This window comes from Cebidichthys violaceus, unplaced genomic scaffold, assembly GCF_023349555.1.
Source record: "Cebidichthys violaceus isolate CVI_PGR_0920_01 unplaced genomic scaffold, fCebVio1.0.p SCAF_1, whole genome shotgun sequence".
Taxonomy (NCBI): Eukaryota; Metazoa; Chordata; class Actinopteri; order Perciformes; family Stichaeidae; genus Cebidichthys; species Cebidichthys violaceus.
The window spans coordinates 8051164-8077838 of NW_027176262.1; the positions used below are offsets into that span (position 1 = coordinate 8051164).

General features: G+C 41.1%; 1 protein-coding gene across 3 annotated transcripts in view; it reads right to left on the bottom strand.

Annotated features, from left to right (window-relative positions):
• Positions 1-22663, bottom strand: part of sphkap (SPHK1 interactor, AKAP domain containing) — a 46356-nt gene extending 23693 nt beyond the window's left edge. For 2 of the 3 annotated variants that reach the window (XM_068709066.1, XM_068709048.1), the window contains exon 1: positions 1180-1477. In XM_068709066.1, coding sequence (XP_068565167.1) covers positions 1180-1214 — 35 coding nt within the window. In that variant the 5' untranslated portion in view covers positions 1215-1477. Of the gene's footprint in view, positions 1-1179; positions 1478-22654 lie in introns of those variants that run through there. The other variant, XM_068709057.1, reaches the window with a different exon arrangement.
• Positions 22664-26675: the final 4012 nt, after the last annotated feature.

The window sequence follows — 26675 nt, forward strand, 5'->3', positions numbered from 1 at the left end:
CCTATCTATTTGCAGTTAATGAACATGCCTGAATAAATAATTGTGTCACATGAAAAGTGATAATGCACTACTGGAGATAAGTGAATATGATGTGCTTTTGAATGTGCTGCTGTATCTGCCAGACACGCATCAAAACACTCATCAAACACACATGCGCGCGCACACACACTATGTTGTATGCATGCAGAAAATTAAAAGCTTACGACACTGCAAAAAATGGAATGCTATAAAAAAAAAAAAGAACAAACAGCACAGGCCCACTGGCCTGTCTGTGCTCTTCGTGCAAATTGTGAGAGGTTTCCGCGCGAAATAGAAGAAGACCAGCGGGATAAGATTCGTCATGCACGACTTCATTTCTAATCTCTGGGCTTTATGACCTTTCCATCACAACACGGTAATGATTGACAGGTCGTAGCGCTGTCGCGCTGCCGGGGCCCCCAGGTACCCAGTAGACATCCGCCTGCGGTTGATGACGCAATTAACCCCTGAAATGTCTGTCTTTCAATGACTGCCCCCGGTCCGCTGTTGTCATTTACTGTGAAAATGTACTGTGAAAGCTTGTGTGGGCCATTTGAGTGGCGCACAAACAAGCAACTTTTGGTGGCAGCCCTCGGATTCCACTGCTTTGGACAGAGTTCAACTGCACAAAATGATCAATGTGGCAGGTTTAGGTCCTGAAGACTGCAGAAATCTTGTGTTTACATTTCTATTTTAAACGCGACTGCTGTGCACTTCTTTTTTTTTTGCCATACATCAGTCATCTTGTTGACTGCACAAACACTGACAGTCTAGTGTGAAAGCGGATTTACTGCATCGCTCTGCGTGGATTTTGTTCTCCAGCACTGAACACAAAGTGACACACTTTGCACAGTCAAAAGATCACCACGCTTTGATCCAATGCAACATCAAACAGCACGATCACTTCAGTGGTTCTGTAAAATATCTAATATACTATATTTCAAAAAGGTACTACAGCTAATCCATATGTGATATTGGGATTAATATTAAAGTGGCATCACATATGCAACAAAAACACTATGAAGTAAATATTCATGAACATCAGACGTACAATTTAAGTACCCAAAGACATTTGACATGTTCAATTCGTTTGGGAATGAATGCGCGCCTATGACCATCGACATCTTTTTTTAAATCCCGGTAGGATAAACAGTCTCTTACCTCGGCGTTTTCAGAAGGCACTCTGCGCCTGCCATTCGGTCAAAAATATAGCCAAACTGTCCTCAACCGGTGTGATTATTTCCTGTGTGGGGGCAGCGGGACAGGGAAAGGTCCAGCGGAGCGCCTCGACGCGTAATCGTCCCGGGGACACTGTCGGGTCCAGATGCGCTGCAGCCCCGACCGAGCACCGACGGAATCCCAGACTTGTTTCCACCGTTGCTGGGAGGAGGACCGTGGTGAACTGAGCCCCCTGGTATCAGCAAGCAGCAGCAGCACGCCACCGACCGTCCTGCGCTCCTCTCCGCCAAATGCCGAGTGCACGCGCAGGAGCCCCGCATGGATCGAAACGTAATGAGCGGCACGATGCAGGCGAGAGGGTATGGATATAGACAGTGCGCGCGCATGCAGATGCGTATGTGTATAAACAGACGCACGCGCAAAAATACGTACTTGTTTCCCTACCAATGCAAGGCTAATTAATGTATGGATCACTTAAGACTGATAACATTGAAACAAAGTAACAGTAGTGAAACAGGGGATTAATAAAGGTTGAATAAACAGTAATTAAATATCTCCATCACATCTGGAACACATGATTGATCAAGATGAGACCTGGGTTTAGATAGGACACTATCATCCTAACTTCCATCTGCATGTGCAATGCTGTTCAGGCAGGTGCTCTACCTCAAACACAAGGTCATTGCAGCAGATTTCACAGTTGACCGGCCTTTAGCCCTCAACCAGCACAGCAGCACGACATCCCTGCACACATTTCAAGTGCTAATTTTCCAGCAGAAGCAGACGTGCCTGTTGTTACTGTACGTGTGACCGAACTATAGGGGACTAGCTCAGACACTTTCAATGAGCGGTCTCCATGGAAATATCGAAGTCTTCAGTGCATCTTCTTTGGTATAATTACAGAGTGGAATAGAACGTTTAGTCACATTGTTCTGTGGTAGCTGCAGAGTGACAGTGATATATTTTAACACATTGGAACATGTACCGTGCCATTTACAGAGCCAAGCGTATATGGATTAAGCCCATTCCAATATTGGTACAACATTGATGTCAGATAATTATCTATAAAAATACATGACGTTACCAAACATTTTAAAATCGATGCCTTTAACTTGGATTTTTCAGATCATTTTCTAATAAACATGATCTGAAAAATCATTGCAGTTTCTATATTGTGGCACGTTGCTTGCCAGCTGACTTGCACACCAAATATGATATATTTGTGATAAGATCAAATTAGCTGTCATGCTGATGTATTGCGCTCTTTATCTGTTTACAAAATTGGACGTTATATTGAATAATGTTTGAACTTATTTTGATCGCTTACAACTGCATTCATTTATTTATTTTGGTCACATGGGGGGCAGCACACAAAGCTGAACATACAACTGTGACATTTATTCACCGTATAACGTCGTATAAAGAGAGTTACTAGGTGTTTCAGGCGACTTGTCCAACATTCACTTTCTTTTATCTCTTTTTTTGGCCTCCACCAACTCCTGCAAGAAGTATTTGGCTCTTAAGCTACTTTAATGCTCCACTACTTTGATGTGCTGTTTGGTGCTGGGCAGATAGCATACGGTTTATCAGAGCTTGTTTGTTGAGTCTGGAAAGAAGGCTGGTGAGAGCCGTGAGAGTGACCCGAAATATAACAATGAGCTGAGAGATGCTGAAGCACTCCATAGAGCTGAGGGGAACATTTTCTGTGGGTTTGTAACCGAGTGATAACTTTGAAAAAAAGGGTAAGCTGACTATGTCCAATATCAAAATATTGCAATTCTTAAGTTGTATTTTATATTATCTCTATTGTTATCATCAAGCCAGCCAACTAATGAGCTAACTAGTTGTCAATTATCAGATTTGGTAATTGAAGAATTATCCAGAGTAGCCAGAACCGTAATATGGGGATTAAAGTAGCAGTGCTCAAAGACAACTTTCATGACAACCCTCTCAAAAAAGCATTCATTCAGTCATTTTTTTTTTAAAATATCTTTGATATCTCAAGAGAAACAGCATACATCATTTAACTGGCACCAGTAAAAGAATGCCTAAAACAAACATCCCAGATTTCCAATTTCCACTTCAGACAGCTGTCCTCTCCATCACCTTAGCAGAAATAAGACAGCCTTGAGAGTAACAGTATACACGTTCTGTAACATACTAATACATAATCAGGACGGGGGTTAAAGGAGTCGTGACCTTTATTTTCTTATCATCCCACTGAGACTGCCGTGGGAGATGAAGAAAATAGATATTCAGGAAAAGAGCATAGAGAAAGCATGACGATGAGCTCTGTGTATGTGTGTGTGTGTGTGTGTGTGTGTGTGTGTGTGTGTGTGTGTGTGTGTGTGTGTGTGTGTGTGTGTGCGCACACGTGTTTCGTGTGCGAAAGACAGAAATTATGCTTTGTAGATTTGTACGGTGGCCAAAGTGTACATCTTCACTCTGCTGAAAGGATCATTTCTGCCAAAGGGAGAATGCTTATTTTCAGCGCGCCCTCAATCTGAAAGAAGATCGATTTTTACACGCTGTTATCAGCTACCATGCTATTTCTCTCCCTCTGGATGCCATTTGCCTTCATTCAACTCCTAACAATGTTACACTCCAATTTCTGCAACCTCCCAGTGTACTATGCAACCCACAAGGAGCATATGCTTACAAAACACTTGCTGGGCCTCGCCTAAAATCATTTCAATGAAATACCATTACCAATAATATATATTTGAAATATTTGGAATATTATTATGAAAGCTTTCATAGAGGAATATAACTAGCTCAGCCAGTTTCCGACAAACCTCTCATTATAGATTCGGATATAAATAGCAGAAGCCCTGCATTAGCCAGCACTTTTCCCCAACTGTCAATGTCCTCCATGGTTATGGACTGTACCTCCTAGTTTCATGCTTCTCAGCAGAGGAAACCCGTTTCTCTAGCTGAATGTTTTCTAAAAAATGAGGTGCTAAGAAAGTGAAATGTTTCCCACCCAATGATAAAGCAAATACCCGTTTTAACATTTTAAAAATGTAAACGTGTCATACCCATACAGCTACAGGTTACCACGGCAAAACAAACAAACAAAAGAGAACTTATATGAGCAAGAAGAAAAAAAAGCTTCAAACTCACCACAGCCAGATTAATTGCATAAGCATGAGTGTAAACAACAAATATACAGTATGTAACACACTGAATCATTCCCATTTTCAATGTCTCAGAAGCTACAGTTAGTCTGCGAACCCTTTTTAGACAAACTGAATGAAGTGCACTTGAAGTTAATCTGTATGTTGCTGGTTGAAATGTTAATCAAATAACTCAGTAGAATCATGCGTATGAGACAAGAAGAAATATTAAGTATGAGGTATGAGGCTGAAAAGTGTTTTGGTTTTGGCAGAACAGAAACTCCCACATCATCTCTCAGATTTTGGCTGTTTGCTGTTTGCGCATGAGTGACCTTAAAGGGTGACCCAAATACAATATCAACATAATCCCCTTCATCACCTGCACGGTCTAAATATAGAGAGTAAAGAGCAGGAAGTGAACCAGCATCACCACAAAGCCAAAGCGTTTTATGGGATGATGTGCTGGGTTTTATTCTGTTGCACAGATTTGTGTTTTTTAACATCTTACAAGCACTTATAATTTCAACAACAATAAGAAAAATATTGAATTTACATGAGTCACACTATGACAAGGAAGAAATAGTGCCATTTGTTTGATTTTACGTAGACATGGTTAACTAATATTGATGTAAACTTTGTTTCTAAATGTCTCACTGCTTAAAATTACAGTAATCCCGTATCTGTTCATTTTCTATTCTCAGGTTAAGCCAATACCAGTTACTGCACAAACAGTATCTGACTGGGCTAAACTGATTGACTTTAATGTAGTCGCAAAAGCTGAGCTCACAAGATGCTTTCTGACCGTGAGCGTCACAGCTCACAGGTCCATGTTCCCCGTCAAACGCATTGAATTCATTGCATGCGTTTTCAGAATGAACCCAGACTTGCTTCAAAAGTGCAATATAAAGTGTATGACAGAGTATGCTTCAAACCAAGGGCTTTGTTGAATCATCTCACAGCATCTGAAGCACCTTTTCTGATGCAGGACAATAGAGCTCAGCCTGTTCTGCTGAGCTGTAAAAGTAAGCAGGGTTTGAACTCTCTTGTCCTTCTTTACACAACAACTTCAGTCACTTTCTGCGTGCGCAGTGAAGTGCAACGTCATGAATGCCTTTTGATGAGAGCCTGTCCCAATATCTGCCTTGCTATCCTCATTTGTTTGATCTGTTGCGTCTCCCGCTTTTAGCTTCATCTTCAAGTTGCAACCACATGCAGATCACATTTTACTACGGGACGTAAATGGGGTCACGATGTGATGTCATCCCTCACAGGTCTCAGATCGACAGACAAAGTCACAAAAGGACTTTCTCTAAAACTGGCAACTTCCTTTGTTTTCTAACAGAAAGTTAAAGTCCCCTGACAGCTCTGCGTGCCGTTTGTGCATTTAGCAGTCAGACTCAGCGTGCGCTCCAGCAAAACAGGCGCAGGGCTTCGAACTGGTTTCGAACAGTCGTAAACATACTGACTCACTGTCGCATAGCAACAGTGAGTCAGTTTTTGTTATTCTTCAGGAGCCAACAAACAGATAATAAACACCCGGTAACAGCTCACTAATAACACACACACACACATTAACAAACTGGTGGACACAAAGCTGCACAGACGTTGAATACCAAACACCAACAGGAGTCAAACTTCATTGACGTTTAGTCCAACACATAAACACACACACACACACACACACACACACACACACACACACACACACACACACACACACACACACACACACACACACACACTATGATACTCTCATCCTCCTTTGACTCCTTGAGTGTTTCCCCACCCTTCGCTCTTCACACCACTTCCTCTCACTCTCTTCTCCTTATCATGTCCTCCTTTCCTTTTTCTTCTACTCTCTTTCTTCTTCTTCTTTTTCATCATCCTCTCCGTTGCTCCTCCACACATCTTAATCCAAAGGCTTTTCAAGGGGAGAACTAATTCATTGCACACATTCTTAAAATAAAAAGATGGAAGGACAAGTAAAGTGGAGATGAAAGCGCGGACTGCTCTCATCAGCAGAGGGGAGACATCTGAGGGAGCTGAAGAGAATAAAAACCCAAATGAAGAGAGAATCAGCTGGAGTGCAGACTCTCTCTCGCTGTCAAAAACCCCGTCTCAGCGGGGCTATTTTTAATTTAGTTACAAATTACAAAACCAAAACAAGCCACGTGAGAGGAGGAGATGGGATGATGAACTGGAGCAGTTGTGACATGAGAAGATAATTATAGAACATCAGGACTGCAAAGGCTTCAACTTTGCAGCTGGAGGGGGGGGGGGGGCAGTAAACAGGTCTTATCAAAATGAAAGAGGGAATGTAATTCTACTTGTGGTTCATGTCTTGGGTTCTTGTAGCTCTGCTTTGACGTCTAGATCACAATAGTTCAGATAACATAGTTATCAGAGAAAAAAAAGAAACAGACCTGATTCACATTTTTATATGTTGTGTAGTCAAGTAAAGATGGTCAGTGTTCTGATGACATTTTATCGATGAGCTCTTAAACTAGACAATTTTTTAGAACAGAACACATTTGGAAAAAAACAATAGATTAAATAGAGGTTAGGCTTAGCTGTCTATATATGTTGCTTATTCACAGTGATGGATAAACTGCTGAGCCAATTCTCAAAACGCCGCTAATAAACTCTGAAACAAGGGCAACCACGGTCAAATTCAGATATTTAAGAACAAAATGGATATTCAAAGTTACTGCAGTCTGAAAAGTAGTGTGCATGAGAATAAAACTGAGTGTTACATTATAGGGTGATAAAGACAATCCTGTCTTCTGGCTGGCATTAAGTGAAGCATCAACTGGCTTTATGTTAAGCCATGATTTGCCTCAGTCGGAAGTGTGGAGACGTAGAGACGACGAGGGATCAACCCGCCCACATTTATTTAAGAATTTTAATGAAAACATTTTGAACTAATCTTTAAGAAGTTAAAAAGCTGTAAATGTTTCAGTAGAATAAACAAAATGTAATTTTGTTAACTGAGCACTGAAAACCATAATGCTTTGATGGATTTTCATGAAATCAAATGTTTTTGATACTATCCATGGGTGCCATTTTTTTCAGAAGTAGCCAGTCAATGTATCTACAACCTGAAATGACCTTTTTACTGTATATAGTAGTTCTCATTGTTAGTGGTGGAGTCTGCCGTTCCCGAACACCTTCTGTTACAGGCAACAGTCGACTTCTATCTTCTTAAAACATGTATGTAATATTATCTGACGTAAAAGAAAACAGATTATTTTTATTTGAGGAAAGTTACAGGTAATTAGCTTGTTGTGTAAAATGAAAATAGACAGAGCCAATGAGGAAATGTATGTCTGGCATAGTGCCTCTAAGCCCCTGATAGTGTTTAAATTAGGACCCATGGCAAACATGTGATCTGTTCTACTCTATTTTATCTATTATAACTACACAGGTTGCAATTGGATGCTTTTGAAAGGTATTATCATTATTGTAGTTTTTTTTTTTTTTCAAGTGGTAATTATAACAGACAAGTACACAAAGTCAATAGGAACAGACTGATTGAGAAATTGGAAAGATAATATGTGAGATACGACAACAAGTATACCTCAGGAGTCAGCAGAGACACCAGTTGGTAAGATGAGAGTCAAAGCAGATAGTCTATATTTTATGCATCGAGTGACAATGTGAAAACAATGGCGGCAGCAAGCAGCTGTTTTCACTGAAAACGCTCTAAAAACTCTCTACCCGCTCAGCACCATGAAGCCGACAGACACAGTGACTACCTGGTGAACATAGTGGAGCAATTAGCAGCTAAAGAGCCAGACATTTCCCTCTGGAGCTGGTGGAGACCAAATCAGAGCTAAAATAAAGTGAATATTGAATCAGATAGAAACACAAACGCTGTCACGGTTAGGCTTTGCCTCTGGTGTGTGTGTGTGTGTGTGTGTGTGTGTGTGTGTGTGTGTGTGTGTGTGTGTTTCTCCTGATTCTGCTCATTCTCTTCACCTGTGCCCAATCACCTGCCCCTGGCTTTTCCCTCTGCCAACCCCACACTGCACGCATTTCAACTCACCTGCCTGCAATCTACTGATCACCCCACACATATTTATACTCCCCAGCTTTCCCTGTTCTGGTTGTCATTTGTTCCTCCTCATTTGTGCTTGGTGTCCTGACATTTCTTCTCTCGGCTCCTATGGTTTGTGACTTTGCCTTTTTTCAGTTGGATTTCTGTCGCTCCCTGTTGGAGTTGTTTTGAGTTCCTGTTTATGACTGCTTGGTGCCCAGTAACGAACCTTACATTCTACCTCACCTCGTCTTCTGCGCCTGAGTCTTTGCTCTAACCGTGAACCCTCACCGAGAACCGTGAACCCTCACAAACACAACTCCACATGAATGACAATGTAATGTAATTATTTCACGTCTCAATGTTGTGTTTGGAACTTGTTTCTGCTGCCCAATAGAGGCCAAAGATGGCAGTTATTGCAGGGTTAAGGATTGTTTAAAGATCAATTTTCCTTTGTGGTTTGACCAGATGATTTTAGTGTGGGGCTTTAGCCTGGATGTGATACCAGATTTTGAATATAGGCTTCATGGCTTAACAAGTAAACAAAACCCACACCTACTGTACATGACAACTGGACAGTGCAAGGTAGCTGTGAACAGGAAATGCAGTATTTGCTGGCTGACTGAGTTCTTAGAAGCAATGGCCTTGTTAATTAATCAGAGTAATCACAGCCCCCGCTCACCTCAGTTATTACAGATTTATTTTTGTTTAACCTTTCCATCAATCTTCCTTTCCACATGTGCTCTCATCATAATGGAAACCTATGATTGCAGGAATTGATCATTATAGCTGCATGAAAAGGTTAATGATGGGCAGAGTCATTGGTTTCGCCTCAGTGACATCATTAGAGCTCTGGTTGTCTTGTCAGTATACATATAGAACAAAAATTAAGTAAATAGGACCACAAATAACTTTTTCAATACATATGATTTAATTCTGATCGAAAGCTTTCATTTTGTTCTTTTCATCTTCGGTGCCTTGCTCATCAAAACCACTATTACCGTCGGATTCATAATGAAATGTTTATCATTTGCTGCATTTCCAGTTATAGAGACAGCTTCTGAAAACCTGTAGTCTCCGTACTGAGAGAAGAACAAACCTTTTCACAGACTCCATCAGCATAATAAATGTCTCCACAGACATTTCTGCTGACTGTTTTGCTGTGTTCATGCGTTTGTATATTGATAATGATCCAGCATTCAACTCTGTAGGATTTTTGAGTTGATTGTGAGTCGTTCCTCAGTTAATGTCTAGACTCCAACTGAAACCAGCTGATGAAGTCATCCCAACTGACGACTGTCCACCCTCTGGATCCCCCTCAGGTAAACACCCTTAGCCATTGTGGCGCCACTGGAAATAACAGCTATTAATGGCACAACGTTGCAGCATTCTGTGGGAAAGTACCAGTAGCATTGTTGCCGTACGAGCCGTCGCCATGTTGAGAGCTGTAGAGAGGCAATAGACTTGCTCCCAATCTTTTATAAAGCACCTTTTGAATCATGTGTTGACTGCTCATAAGTTTCTTGGAAATGGGAAGTTATTCAGCATGAAAATGAATAATCGACTGATGAAATCTTAGTCGACTTAGACCAAAACAACCAAATGGATTATTATCGCTATCAAACATCTGATTGACCCGGTGACCCCAGGTGGTCCTTTTGAGTGGGTCCCCATTCGAATTTGTGTTGACAAGTTAATGTTAAATCTTGTTTGGCGTTATATCAATACACACTGTTATAATCATGGTTATATTTGACACAATGCAACTTGACCACAGATTCCATGGGAAGGTGTATAAATATTAAAAAAAGTTAAGGAAATTCCATGTCATAATGCATCTCAAGTTATTTTAAGCCATGTTGTTACCGTGAAACGGCCGCAGTTAGGTTTAAGCAACAAAAACAAGAAAAGAATGACGGTTCGGTTTGTAGTGTTTTGAGTCAACCGACGTTGACTCAAGACACTTGATGCAACATAACAAACCTCGACCAGCGCCCTGGAGCCACAAGAGGCTTATAGAACTTGTTTCACATGTATGGATTGGTATTCCCCAAGACCTGTAAACGGACTCTGACTTTCAGTGACGTGCGGTGAGGTTCATGGCTGGTGAGGCACTGACACTACACAAGTCAGATTTACAAATATATGAACCCAATAGAGAAGCTTAAATCACCATTCAATTGGCAGCTTGCACATTGACTACTGGTTGTTTTTCATATCAGCATTCTTTACACACACATAGGTAAAGTACATATTTGATTCCACCGGGAGCGTTTCAGTTTGTGAGGGATTGCGCAATCTGAGGTGAGGCACAGCTGGTCGCTGCCTCACCTCACGTGTCTCAAATTCGTCTCTAATTCAGCGATTTTGATTATATAAATGCTTGAAATGATTGGAATCATACAAAAATTACATTTATAGCACAGATCAGTAGAGAAATATTAACATTTATTTTAGCATTATTCTTTACTTGTCATGACTCACCTGCCTCCCCTGACCGCACGTCCCTATTGACTTTATATCAATTTTGGTGATTCAACAATACCTGGTAGCCCCCAAAACTCTGTCAAACTAACATTTTGCCCATAAATGTTTAAAGAGAGAACTGGCATATTGCTACAGTCACACACCAATGCTTGGTTTAATGTTATGATTTCCAGATACAATATCATTTTCCATCTTCTTTGGCCTTTCAATATTGTATTAGGATGCAATAAAGCAGATGGGTTGTTGACTGAAAACTCATCTTTTCACATTAACATATCTCCTTTGTTCTCTTTGAATTTTCTTTCTAAAAATTATATTTCTAACTGCTGATTTTAGCTGCATTTTCTTAATTTCGTAGGAATTGTCACACCTAATGTAAATCTTATACACACTGTTGAAAGGGCAGATAATAGATGAAGTAAAAGAGTGTAGTACAGTGCACCGTATTATCGAGATCAGATGATCAGGATGGATGGAGGGTTTGAGGGAAGAATGGTGGCGCTGGTGAAGGGAAGGTTGTAGGAAGGATTGATGAAGGCTATAGTGAGAGATGGAGGACAGGAGAGGTGGTGAGCTGCATTGTACTACAGTAGGAGCTGTTGGCGGTGACAGATTGTGGTTCCGGTCGGCTTCTGGGAGGATGCCTGCTTGGTCTGGACCAGGCGCAGCCAGTGGCCTTGTTTGAGCCAAGTCAGGGACAAGCCTGCTGGGTAATAATGTAATAAGTTGTATTTAATGCTGATGAGATGATCAGTACATTCATATTTATGTACATGGGGGGGGGGGGGGGATAGCTCCTTCAGGTAGCGTAGCATTAGCCTTGGTGGACACAGTATCTGAACACAATGCAATGTACAGAAGCTGGAACCTCGTGGTTTTATATTGAGTATTTGACTGCAACGTCGCTGTAGTTTTAAGACTTCACTGTCGGGTAACTAAGCTGCACACCTCATTGAAAACCTGAGCAGCAGGTTAAATTGATTTCCTGAAGACTCGGTATAATCTCTCCCTCTCTAACTGGATATCCGTCTCTCTTTCTCTTTGCCTGTTTTTGTCTCACTCTCTTCTCCTTCTCTGAATGTACAATAAATCTCTCCTTCATTCTCTCTATCCATCACTTTGCTCTCCCTTGGCAGTTGATTAGTGTCTGTCCACTCTAATCTTCCCTGCATAGCGGATAAATGGCCTCCATGACTTTTTTTTTCTTCTTTTTTTAGACCCTTTAATCATGTGGGTAGAAAAACAGATGCAGGCAAAGATGAGCACACGCATACAATAATACACACTTGCGTTAGACATATCAACTGTAGGACACATTGGCCCTAAATATGAATGAGTTTTTGTACTTGATCACAACTAAAATATTAGTTCCACATTTAGTCATGTTTTAAATTGTTTATATGTGATAATAAAATCCTACTATTCTACACTGTTTAAAGGTGATGAATTCGTAAAGTTTAATTTTTCTCGTGGAAAGCTAAATTACCCACAAATTACATTTTTCATTTTCTATGAGTGTGCTCCTGCTAATATTAAATATACGTATAAAAAATATGACACACAATGCAAAAGCAATGCACTAAATAATGCTTTTATAGAACAAGGTTTTTGCTATTTTGTCCAACTAAGTAGCTCAAACTGTCTAATTCAAGACAATACAGCAACACATCGTGCGGACTTAAAAAACTGGCATGGAACATACAACACATCTGAACAGTGAAAATCTGTAAAAAAAAAAAAACAAACAGCCGATTTCTTTGTTCATTTTTAATAAGTTATATTTGAGGTGGCCCCTGAGCATGCAAACCTCTTTGGTCATTATTGGTCTGAGTATGGCTGTATGGATACAAACAGAGGAGGAAATACTGTCAATGTTTAGAAAGAACTTAATTAACACAAAGAATAAATGGCCTATCAGGTGCTTTGACTCTACAATTCAATTATTGCTTCTTACGGAAAATGGATTCGGTGAAAGTCAAGGCCATGTCAGAGTTAGCGGAGCACTATGCACCTTAACAGCACTGAGGATTGTTGGGAGACAAAGGGCTCTCTTTAACAGGTAACTATGACTTCTGTGGTAGTGTTTAATAAGCAGCATATAAAAGAAGGAAGTGTTTTACTAATTATGGGACTGTAAAACACAGGGCATTAGGGAAATGTGGCACTACTGGAGGTAATTACTGTGGAGCACTGAATCTCTTTGAGCTTACAGTACAGGAAATAAACGTCCTAGTGATCCAACCATCACGATATGTACAGACAGATTCTCTCTGATGGTTTAGAAATACCTTCAAGATAAAATATATATATTGAGTGTTTTTCAGTACTGAATATACACTGTGTAGGGTAAGTCTGCCCTTGTTTGTGTGCCTTTGTATCATGTACATACATTATTGTGCAGCATACATGATTTTTTTAGCCATGCTAGAGGGTTGGCTGTAAGATTAATGATACTAAGGACATTCAGTGTATCCCTAGCGCAACCACACTGCCCGTACTGTTATATTTACACCCTTGACTATAACAGTAGCGTTAAATTCAAAGCACTGGTCTGAACAAGTACAGCCAAACAAAGCTGCTAGTCTGTCTAATAAATAGACATGGAGATGATCACTGCTTGTGAAGTTGAAGGTGTTTTTATGGCTGGATATGTTTGGTTTTTTTCATGTCTCTCCACACATCGCACTGTGCCTCTAAGTAAAATCATACAAAAACAAAACACAAAAATAAAATGTGCCTTTGATTGATGCCGATGTCCTTGGCACTGATGTTAAATTGCGGTTTCTCGATACTGGAAGGCACTCGATAAAAATAGCACCAGGATGCTGTTAAGCTGCCAAATTGGAAGTCCCAGATAACCTGAACATGTGACAAAAAATGGCTGATGGCAAAAATCCGAGACCTGAATCACCTGTTACTCGAAGGGGAAAAAACGTCACCTCTATGCCACATAAATTTGTAACAGTTCCACGCACGCTGCTGGGAATAAGACAAGTGACAACAAAACCTTTCAGCTTTGTTAGAAGAGGTAATTGGAAGGGAATTAAATGGAGCATCAGAAGGCACAGGACAAAGGGATGTGGGTGTAGTCGGGTCGGAGTGAGGGTGAAAGCAAGAACTGGATCTGGATCGACAAGATAATTATCAGACTCAAGGTAATCCATTCATGTCTGAGGACTTCATGGTCCAGCCTCAAAGGACAATGACTTAAGATTAAACTGTGTTTGCTCCGTCTTACTTTTCCACATGTGCACACACTGAAGACGTATACATAAGAGTGGGTGTGCACACTGAAATTTGATCAACCATTCTCTGGAAAGGAAATGACCTCCGGCAGATCAATATCATGGACTTTACTTCTGAAACACACTCAATTACCTGTGGAGTGTGGACTGAGAAAAAGGACACAGGACTCCACCGCCAGACGTCAGTCGGAAACTTGATTCATAATTCATCGCCACCTGCCAAATCTGTGCTCGCTTAAGACCACAGCGAATGGGGGCAGCTTTAATGGCTGCTGCCTTTTTAGTGCAGAACAACAACTGGCTATGAGTGAATTATGACTGGTCTGGAAGAGGTGTTAATGGTAAAGATTTTCCACAGTTTAACAAACCGTGAAGAAATGGAAAAGCTATGAATGGCACCGAGGGGGGGGGGGGGGGGTAAACAATGTGATCAATGCTCGCTCTTTGGCGGGCTAAATTTAGCCCCGCTTTACACTCTGTCCCACAAGCCCGGCTTATCAGTATCATTTATCAAAATCTGCTGCTGTAAAAAAAGAAGGGCCTATCTGGCTGCTCAGGAGGCATGAAATCACCTGGTGAGGGCGGGGATAACGCACATGAATAAACTCAGTGGGAATGTTAATATAAGGAAAAACATCTGTCCTTATAGCGGGAGAGAGCGAAAGCTCCTGCTGCTGACTCATTCTCTCTTTCTGTCCCCCTCCTCACGGTTTCATCACACAGCCAACCTCTTTCCTCTGCACCATTTGTTTTCTTCTTATGTTCCAGTCTGAAACAGCCTGGTAATGTGCTTTCATGTTTCAGTAAACACTTACTGGGTATACAATATTCTTCATCCCTGCCACAGATGTAGGATGAAGGTAAACTTTGGGTACCTTTGTTTTATTATTATGACATTCCTCCCGCTGTAGTTCGTACGGTCAGGAATGGGGCTAGTCATCGAGTAAGATTCAAAACACAGTGAATATCAGCGATCAGCTGTTTTATGCTCCAACAAAAAGGTTCAACAAAAAGGTTCAACAAAAAGGTTACCCAGGATGTGTCAAGTGACGACTACTTTGTGCAGAAAAGGAAATAACAGGGATGAAAAGGCCACATCAGACTGTCATTAATTTGACGTTCTTTATCCTTAAAAACACAGTGCAAATATAAAAAACACACATGCACACACAGTGGTGCAGGTTATTGTCTATGACAAAGACATTATTTTCTGCAAATGTTTTGTGAATTTCAATTAGACTTTTTTCGTGAAGCATACAAAATAAGTGAATCTGAAAACCTTGAAAAAAAGAATAAAACATTTCATACAACATTTTGCTCCCAATGTCCTTCATCTCTATGTGGATCTTTGGTGGGCGAGCGAGCATTGATCATAAAAGTTCCATATATAAATATATGCCAAATAGATTATGCAAATAGCTTGAAACCTTGCATTATTCAGATGGACTGAAGCTTCACAGGCCACACTGGGGATTATGGATAACGTCACGGGGCCAGTTAATAGCTGTGGCCCCACATGATCATGTTTTCAGTGACTTTTCATTTAGAGGTACTGGATGAGGTTGGGCTTTCCTTTTACGTTTCTTCTTAGAGCAACAATGCACTACAAAAAGACAAATTAACACACTTTTTCTACAGCTTGACATATAGCAGTAAGCAAATATATTTGGAAAAATAAAGTAATTCAACTTTTTTGTTTTGTTTTATTGTTTTAGCCACAGCCAGGGTTGTCCCTTGTCATCGATTCTGTTTGTTATTTTCATGCACAGGATCTCAAGGTGCCGCCGGGGGACGGGTATTCAGTTTTGGGGAACTCAGAATTGCGTATCTGCTTTTTTGCAGATAATTTGGTTCTGTAAACCATCAGACCATGAGGGTAAAATGGAGCAAGAGATGGACAGGTGGTTATCTGTCAGCAGTGAGGTTGCGTTGTATTGGGCTGTTGTGGTGAAGAGGGAGTTGAGCGAGGGCAGTCCATCTACGTTCCGACCTTCACCTATGGTCATGAGCTTTGGCTAGTGTCCGAAAGAATGCGATTGCGGATACAAAAGTCCAACATGAGCTTTCTATGTAGGGTAGCTGGGCTCAGCCTTAGAAAGGGGGAGGGGAACTCTTCTTCATGTCAAAAGCGGCCAGCTGAGGTGGTTCTGACATCTGATCAAGATAGATTGTAGGCCTCCCTTTAGAGGTGGTCAATGCACATGCGACTGGTAAAAGGCCTCGGAGTTAGACCCAGAACACGCTGGAGAAATTATATATCTGGTCTGATCCTGGGAATGCCTCAGGACGAGCTGGGGAACGTTGCTGGGTAGAGGGATGTGTGGAATGTCTGCTAAGCCTGCTGCGCCGTGACCAATTTCAGATGCTCCTTTTTATCATAAAGCCGTGAGAAAACCCCTGACAGTGAAACAGTCAGTGTTTGCTGAAAAAACAACTTAACTGAATGCCTGATGACTCTATCAGCAGAGTGTGTGTTCAGCCCAGTGGAAAGACTGCCAACGCTGAATGAAAATACTCTCAGTACACACTGGTGTTTAGATAGGATGGCCCTCCTCCACCTCTCCTCTCCTCTGCCTGCTTCCTTTTTATCCTCGCTGGAGGCGACTTAGTGCTCCTAATCAGCAATAATTCGAAAGGTCGTGAATGAGAGGACTGTGGGAGAGGTTCGTCTCAGTCAATTGGTGCACTGAGCTGGCACTTTCTGAGCAGTGGTTTAAACTAAATTGGCTCGAGACCTTCACTGCACTGTACCCTTTTGTTCTTGTGACTTTGTTATGACCGTTTTTGAAGCTTTTATTATGAAGACAAGTGGGAGGACCATAATTCAGATTTTCTCATCAAACCAGGTCTTCATGTCTTAATTACTGTCAAAGGTCCTTTTGCTACACATTGATAAATGGCTGAATTCTATTTAGCCGCTTCAGTTTCAGAGTCCTGGTATTGTGCCAGCTGGCTCACCGTGACACTGTCATGACTCACTGGAGTATGTGAACAGAACAGAAGCAACTGTTAATGTTACCTTAGCTTTTCTTACAATAAGTCACAATGTTTGTTGTGAAAAAGCCCTATGACTCCTATGCTCTCAATTTTAGATTTTGCAGAAATTAGCTACATACGCTAATATTTGGTGTTGAGGCTGTCCATCGAGGAGACACGTCCACATATTACAGCTTATAAAGTTATGTATCCTATTGAAAGAAGTTTGACATTTTGGGAAATACACTCATTGGCTTTCTTACTGAGAGTTCAATGAAGAGATCGGTACCACCCTCATATGTCCTGAGAGTGGTACCAAACTTCTCATCCAACTCTTCAGCTGCAGTGAAGATCCTTTTGTTTGTTTGATCAAACTAATTACGAGTCACTAGAACATTGAAACAATTCTCAAACTTTGTTGACACTGCATTTTTTAAGAGTGCTATAAACTGGTAAGAAACAAAATGCCAACGTAGCCGTGTGCAGAGCGGTCTCACAGCCAGTCTGTGTGCAGAGAGATGCGGGGACAGATGGCTCCAGCCAGATTTAATCAGGCGTCCTACTGTCTACAAACACAACGTTGACTCCTCGAGTACAGATACAACAGTGTCCATCTGATCCCTACAACCACACAGCATCTGCTGAGGCATTCTGCTCCTTATGTTATGTGTGGGGTTCTATATGCATGTTTATGTAGTGTGTGCTTATATTCGTTTTGCTTATGCATGGGAGTATAGTGTATCTACAGTATGTGCAGTATGCTCGTATTTGTGCAGTGCATATGTTCATCCCTGCTCTCCTAGGTAAATAAAAGCCTTATTGTATCACCAGCAGGGACCTACATGCAGATACAAATGATACATTAAAATCTCCAATCAATGACAGCGCAGACAGGTTTAGAAACAGTCAAACTTACAGAGAGAGAGAGACAGTGAAATGACCGAAAGTTCTGTATATCATAACAGCACTACAATGTTAATGAACCTATTACAGAGGTTCAAAAATAAAAAAAAAACAATACTGACTCCCCTGCTCATCCCCAACCACAGCACCCCATTCACCCCAACACACATTTCTAAGCAAACTCTGAAAATCCCTCTATTGACCCTCAGCCCATATAAAATGTTGGCTCATTCTGCACCAAATATCACATGATTGAGAGAAGAAAAATGTCCATTAGTGTCATTGAATGAGTGGCAAAGATAATTAATAATACATACCTGTGCTAGTGTTAATATAATAAGTATATGTTTAGACCTGTTTTCACAAGTATCTGTGTCAGTCAGTGAGTTTGTCCATCCCGGGTCTTCCTCCATCGGACCAGATCAGCCTTCCCAACCTCACCCTGGTGAGCTTCGCTTCTCTCAAACAGGTGCCCAGACAGGCAGTTTGTCACAGATGAGTGAGGATTACAAATGAGGGCACTTGGAACAGTACTCCACTGGCCTGACAAGGCCCCTGGTGAGAGTAAATATAATACAATGTCAACATTACTCCCTTCACCCTCTCCTTGTTGCCAAGTCTTACTTTTTGCTCTTTCAAGACACTGCATCACCCATGACAGTTGTATCTGATCTGTGGCTTCAGTTTCCAAAACAGTAACAGGTTTCCTTGAACCTGGTGGCAAACAGAGAGGTGTGATGTTGGCACAACACTCATAGCAGCCTTTTTCACCTCCCACCATTGGCTTGAAAAGTCAAAGTCACTCTTTTTTGTCTCTCTGCTGAAAAAATCTATGTTTTGTTTCTCCTTTACAGAAGAAAACATTTTCACAGTAGACGGTAGATATGAGTGCAGAAATGTTCTGTAAAATCAAGAGCTAAAAGAAAAGAGAAACATGACCTCTCCAACCATCTCTACTGCTAAATATCTAAGCACCTAACCTTTCATGCTTCTATTAGATCTCCCTGCTTCATTAAATCTGACAGGCGGATGAAAGACATGAAAGAAAGAGAAACAGGATTGGCAATGCAGGAAGGACATAGGAAGCTGAGAGCAAAGGAGCCATATGAAGCCAGAGCTTGGCAAGGGCAGCATGGGCGGAAGGCATGGGTCCATTTAGCATTGTTCTGCCTAATGGTGAGCTCATTCATGCTGAGAGAGGAAAAGAAAGAGGCCGAGAAGAAGAAGAGGGGAAAGAGACAGAGAGATAATCATTGCTGATTTACACCTGCTGTTAGAAGCTCAATCTTTCCTCTGATTAGTCTACTTCAGACGAAACCCCCTGAGCACTGATTACATGCGTACAGCCCCAGACACCTGCACACCGAGCAACACGCAACAACTGCATCCCTGCTTAGCATACTTGCATGAAGATCTCTTGATTTGACGCCGTTTTGGGAGTTTCTGATGAGGCGAAGCAAGATCACTGCCCTCAACACTGGCAGCAGACTGCTCCTATATAACAACAAGCTGGAGCATCATGCCATAGGGAATCACTTCTGAGTACACGTCTCGTTCTGTGCAGCTTTGAGGCTGAACTGTGTAGATTGCTAAGAATATGCTCAAATGTTGTGTGCCAAATGCTTGACTCAGGATTTCACGCTGCATGCACAAAAAGAGTGCTGACTCCAGTCTAGCTGGTGGTATTATGTCAGACACAGCTCATGTTGATGTTTTCTAATAGGCAGTCCCACAGGTAAGACACACGCTATGAATTATGGGCTCATGGGCGTGAGCAAATGCAACATAACGGTTGAAATGTTTAAGACACAAGACAGAGATTAAGTGCACTGGATGGCTATGTCGGTCAGTCAGTCTGTCCACCACTTTGGTCCAAATGTCCAAACAACTGTTGGATGGATTGCCATGAACTATTTGGTAAACAGATTCATGTCCCCTTAGGATGAATTGGATGTTGGTATTCCCATAGCTTCATCAGGACAAACGTTTAATTTATCCAATACTTTGGTTTATGACCAAATACCTGCAAAACTGACACACTCATCAACCTTGCGTTTATTATGAATCCCACTGCTTTTATTGGCAAGATCCGCATTTGCAGTATTCAAGCGCCAGGATTGGCCAGGTGTCCATGCTGGCCGAAGTATTGTTAACCTGATTTGTTCAGGTCCTATGCCCTGACCAATGGGCTATCCTGACCCTAACTACTTGAGGTCTATGCCTAACCGTAACCAATCGTCTCCGCCTAAACCAGCTAAGCAGGGCAGGACATTTCCAAGAAGACTAGTGGGACTCATAATTACGCATCAACCTCAGCTGTGCTTTGCATTTAGTGCCAATTAGCAAACGTTAGCATGCTAGCACACTAAACTAAGATTGTGAACATGGTAAACTTTTTATACCCACTAACGTCAGTACATTTGCTTTGACAGTGTGAGCATGTTAGCATGTCAACGTTAGCATTTAGCCCAAAGCACCGCTGTGCGTACAACTTCAGCTGCTAGCGTGGCTGTAGACTACATCGTGTCTACACAGCAGGTGTAGACGGGAACGCCACCTTAGTGTCTGTCAACACTAAATGCATTCTGGCACAGTACTGAGTGTAGTTCATCCACTTTTTAGCAGCCATCAAAGCCCTAAACACTGTAGTTTGTTTCTCTTCATTCATTGTTGTAATCATCATTACTCACTACTGTATCTTAATAGTTGACGAAATCTGACATGTATGACGTATTTCAGAGGTTTGTAACCAGGCTACAAAAAAAATAAGATAAGACCACAAGACCACAAGATAAGAAAAGATAACAAAATGTAGCCTAATGTAAAGTTTAGTATTTTGTCACAGGTCAAATTTACTTTTCATATCCTAAAAAATAAAATATCAATTTGTAAATGTTTAGCGCCAGGATATACATCATTCATGAATGTAGAATCATATTGTGTTTTTGTGTCATTTAAACCTGAAGGATTAACAGGAGACAAATCTTTTTCTGAGCCATGATTTATGAAGATGAATTTTCTTTACAGTTATTTCAGATACACCACCACTGATTACAGCCGTAATACTGTGTGTACCCAACACCTGTCCACACGCATAAAGACCGCCGATGACAAATGAACAGCATTCAAGCAACTGTGCATGTGTCCACATCCAAGATGTCGTTCTCCCGAAGTACATTTTGACCTACAATTATCTTCCGCCCTACTTCAGCTCTCCCCCATGTGATTTTGCCAGACTGATGTGAGTGCATCTGAAGCAGGTGTTTGTGACACCCTTCATCATTTATCACTGCTGTCCTTCTAAGCCGAGCGCTCCTCTGAAGTTTGATCTGCACGTCTGCGTAATGCTGCTGTTAATGCTCGCCCTCTTCCTTACTATTATATCATAGTCTTTTACTGGATTTCCCTATCTAACTGCTGGCCAATGTGAACAACAACAAAAAAAGCTGGGGGGAAAAAAATGAACATTGCCATTTCCCCAGAAAGTGAATATAAATCACCAACTGAGGAACAACCCACAGAACATTATTTCAACCTACTGCCGATGTTAAGCTCCAAACAACAAAACATCCCTTTCTGCTCCTATGCCTTCCCTCTAATATAACATAAAAAAAATACAATGCCCCCCCCCCCTCTCTTTCCACCATCTGTCCCATTTGTTCTTCCGACCGACTTCGAGGTTGTGGCACCTGTTATACAGCACAGGTCGTGCTGCTGAGACATCAGTGCTGTGGCTGATGATGAGGTGTTTCTCAGAGACCTGTGCTTTCTCAGCAGCCTGACATCCATTAGTGCTTTATGGCCAGCTCTCTGCATCAGCAGTCCCAGTGCATGCACAACTTTTTTTGCCACCTCTCCCTCTCTAACCCGAGTCCCTTAGGCACACCGGCTCGGGACGTGATGATAAATTGCCGTAATTAAGTGTCATAACCACCCCAAAGCTGTTAGACAGCTGTTAACAAAGTGTGCCCCCGTTTGGTGGGGAGGGGAAATGTTTTAGTGATGCAAGGGATATAATGATAGGGAGCGTAAACTGAAACCTAATGACCCAATAGACAGTACAGTGGAAAAAATTAAAATGCAGAACGAATGGCATTTTGTTTTTCAGTGATGTTGGAATAACGTTTGAAGAAGTTCCACAACTCATAAATTTAAGATTGAACAAAAAAGCAGCGCCATCAGAAAAGCATAAACTCATAACACTGGTTACATGACAGGGTTAGATAAGGATATGTCCATGTGTAATATACATTTGGTGAAGGTAAGGATTAAGTTGTTTAATATTTATTAAATCTTCTAATAAATGACATTCCTTTTAAAGTAGCATAATTACACTATAGGGTTGAGTTATTTTATTTCATTATTTGTACATGCAGTTTGCAAAAGTGTTGAAGTCCTCTGATAGCTTGTTTTAAGGCTAATTAGCTATTTCTTTATTCCTGTTCTTCCCCTTTCACAGAACCGAGGCCGGTTCTGTGAAACCGGAACTAATGGACTTCATAATTTCCACAAAAAATTATAGTCGACACATTTTATAGCTCTTAATACATAATTTTGTAAACAAAATATGAAGCACTTTTAAGCTGCTGTGATAAAAAAGTGGTAGCGAATATGAGTTTAATCCACTCAACCCGATGGTGTCGATTGATACACGTCAACAACATGGCATTAACAAAAGGAAGTGGAGTTCTTACAGCTCAGCGAAGGTCCGCAGCACAGTGAAGAGCGATGGCAGCATCTTCAGTTCGACTCTCCGTCTATGCTCCCAAGTTATCCGTCCAGGTTCTTCACCTAAAATACACAAAGATAGCTGAATGGATAAAAAAGCTGATACAATCACACATACACCCACACACTATATCAGTGTCAGGAGGGAGGAACAGATGGCTGCTTTTCTTTGAGGCCATCTCTTTCCAGCAGGGTTCCTCCGCATCATCTGGCAGGTGTTTTGAGATGTAAGCAATTTAAAGCTCAGCAGTGTGTCTTCACCCCACACACACACACACACACTCACACACACACTTCACAACTCAGTTAGATTTAGGCGACAAAGCTACTTAGTGAGGTTTAGGAAAAGATCGTCTTTTGAGTTAAAATAAACTGAAATACGCAAGTTATGTGAAGAAAAAAAATCTACGTTGACGTGTCTCACATGGGGAACAAACAACTGTCTCCTGGCTGAAAGATTACTGTTTGTTGGTAATTTTTACCCGCTGGCATTTTCAAATGCATGCAACTGTGTTAAAATACAACTCCTACATCTCTGAGTTCATGCATTTTCCTAAAATGGGTTTATAAATCATCTGGTGAATTACAGGGGGTGTGGAATAGGAAAAAAATGTTAATATGATAATTTATACCTCAAACAGCTGAGGGAAAAAAATGTATATTGCTGCGCTCATATATTATATATTTGCCTCGCAACGTCTATTGTTTAGATTAGCTTTGCATGAAGCATAAAAGTTTGTCTTCCGAGTATAAATTCACCCGGACCTTCCAGCAATCTTCCGACCCGTACAGAAAGTGCACTAGCGTTTCCTGTAACCCCGCCTCCAATGGTATGAAAGCGGACCCATGTAGACAAACAGGTCCAGTATCTTCTCTGCTCCAGTTTGTCGGTGTTGCACGGTGGTGTGATGAGGTCATGGCAAATTGTAATGAGGTTGCCGCACACATTAATTGAGTTATAGGGCATTTTATTGAGGTCAAAGCACACAATGATGAAGTCATTAGACGAGTGTTGATGCTTGAATTAATCCAATATATACACACGCACGCATTAATTGCTTCCTGTAACCCAGTAAGGCCATATCCTCTTGATGACTGCTGAAGACGGAGGCAACATGAATGCATTTTATGCAACATGTATTAGTATAACACAACAGACAACTTTGGTTTCTTGTTACTATGAAGCTGATCCTTCCCTGACCTTAACATGTTTTTTTTATTGTAAACATGACATTGAGGGCTCCATAATCTTAAGGAAGTAGTCATTTCAACCCAAAGTGTCTTTCTAACCTTAACAAATTACTTATTTTAACCCAAATATGACATTTCCCCAAACCTAACCAAACCTCAACCATTGCATTAGCACATCATGAAACAGTGGTGATTTGTTAGAGGATTGGAGGGCACAGACAAATGTCACCCTGTTGATAATAGGGTCTGGAGGGCTGTTGCAGACAATGTATTTTATATTTTAATTTGGAGGACTTAACACACACAGAACATGTTGAAATCAATTTATCTTAACTGATCTCATTGTCATCTTTCCACCTCACTGGAGTGGCAGATGGAATATGCACTACAAAGAAGAGGAAAAACTAGATCGGCATGGCAAAGTGCATCCAAGTCATCTTAATTTGAAAAGTTAAGATGTGTTTATCGAAGGATGTCTTTTATTTTGAAAGAGAAGCTACCTCTCAGCTCAAGGCTTTTAGGACCACTGAACTGTCCAATGTAAGAGACAATTAGTTTGGTAGGTTATAAATAAGCACCACTTGTCTCTCCTGTCTTGAAGAAGGCTGCTGTGTCAAAATCTAGTTTTAAGACCTTCATTATCTCAGTTTATAGCTGACATGTTATTTATTTATTTGTGTTCAAATGACCACACAGCAATTCTGGGGCGAGACAGTTTACCAGCGTAGAATACCTTTACACACAGTGGGAAAAACAGGAGATTCATTTTTGCCCTGGGGACCTCTTGACAGTTTCAGCCAACCCTTGGTAGAGCAAGATGCTCTGAAGCTCTGGGGGAGGAAACATAGATGGTGTCTCTTCCTCTAAAAAAAAAAAAAAAAAAAAAGCAAAGAGGTGACTATTGAAAACACACCATCGCACCCTTTAGCATCGCCGATCAAGCTACAAAGCAAACAAACTGCTTTTCATCACAAAGAATATTCTCATTTCCACTTCACCAACACTGTATGAAGGCGTTACAAAGCATCCACATGCTTTCAGCAGCAAGCCACTAGCGCTGCAGCACACACATCTGTAACAGACATCTCAGTCTCATCAGATAAGGCAATCAGCTCACAGACAGACGGACGCTGATTGGGCCCTTCAGCCGGTCTCTTCAAGCCAATCTACAGAAACAGCATGACAACAAAAAAACCACATTTAACTGGTATATCCATGCACAGCTGGGAAGGAAATAAGAATTGATTGGCGTTGTTTTATTGACCGCTGCGGGAAATTCTTCATTTTAGTAGTGAACACTTGAGAATAAAGGGCCCCTTTAGTTGAATCCCTGCGTATAGTTTGAAGAGCCTCTTCAAGCAGACACACAACACTGACATATCACCTTTCAAGTTATCAGTATCACAACTTGATGGGCTTTGAGTGTGAACATATCAGAGTCTGCGTATTTCAATGTGTTTGGTCTAATAAATAGTGTTCATGTTTGAAATAGAACTGCGGTGACAGCTTTCGACAGCTTGTTCTATTTTTGGAAATCATATGATTGTGGGCAAGTGAAAAAAATGATTAGGTTAAAAATGATTTATTGAGTTTTTTACATTTATGATTAATTTTTTTAGGCTACCAGGTAAAAAGCACAGTGCACAGTGGCCGATTTAGTTAATCCAAAGATAACATGCTGATTCTTTTTATTATGGCGACCCAAGATCGTCTTTGGTTGACTACAGCACTAAGGTCAACCTTTGACAAATTTACACTGACTTTAATTCAGGAACGTAACTTATTTTACGTTAAAAAACATACTTATTTTAACCCAAACCGTGATCTTTTCTTAAACTTAACCAAGTAGTTTTGTTTGAATTCACAACATCAATCATCTTGCATCCGTATGCGACGGGGCATTAAAAGTGGTGTGCTATTTACACGCCTTCCCATCTCTACCAACGTGCTGAGGTAAATATCGGGCTCTTTAGCAGCAAAATGCTCCACTATGCTCAGCTAGTCTCTTAACAGCAGGTCGTGTGCAGATTTTAGAATTATTTTCACTGAAAACAGCAGCATCTCTCCAGTTGAGCTGCTCATTTGCCAAAGTGGAATCTGAAACATCTTCCTCTTGGTAAGCACACCAACACAGACGCAACACCTGGCTTACGCTTGATGAAACATATGGCAGAGTTGAACATAATAATGCTTTTTGTTGTTGTTTATCCCTTCAGAGGCAAAACACCCCAATCCTCAAAGGAGGCAATACACGGAGGACTTCTTCTCAAACTAGTCTTTCAATGGAAACACAAATCTTTGATTTATTATTAAAGATTATGGATTCCACTCACAATGGCTGTATTGCATGCCTTTTACATTACAACATTTTGTTTTGTTATGGTGTTAATGAGCCATTTCTCTGTCTGACGCCGTCTCCCACATTACTGACTCATTTTCTTATTCGTGTCGTGAGGTTTCACACAACACAGCTGCTACACCCTCAACCTGTCTCAGGTGTTTTATTGCAGTAGCGCAACGGGACATCTCGACCACGCTGAGAAGAAAAGGAAGTGCACTTAGCATTTGTTTTCACATGCTTGGAGAACCGTACGGGTCGGATTTGCCACTCGGGACGTCTGCGGTCTGTACAGTTGGAAATGTTAATTACAAAGTGATTATCGTTGACTTTGTTGTTATTGGTAACTAGTCAGAAAACTAAGATTTCTGTCAAAGGCATCTTTCAGTCAGGTCTGAGGAGGACAAAGGAGAGGGCTGGAGGTACATTTTGACTTCAGTGAGCATCACTTGTTCTGC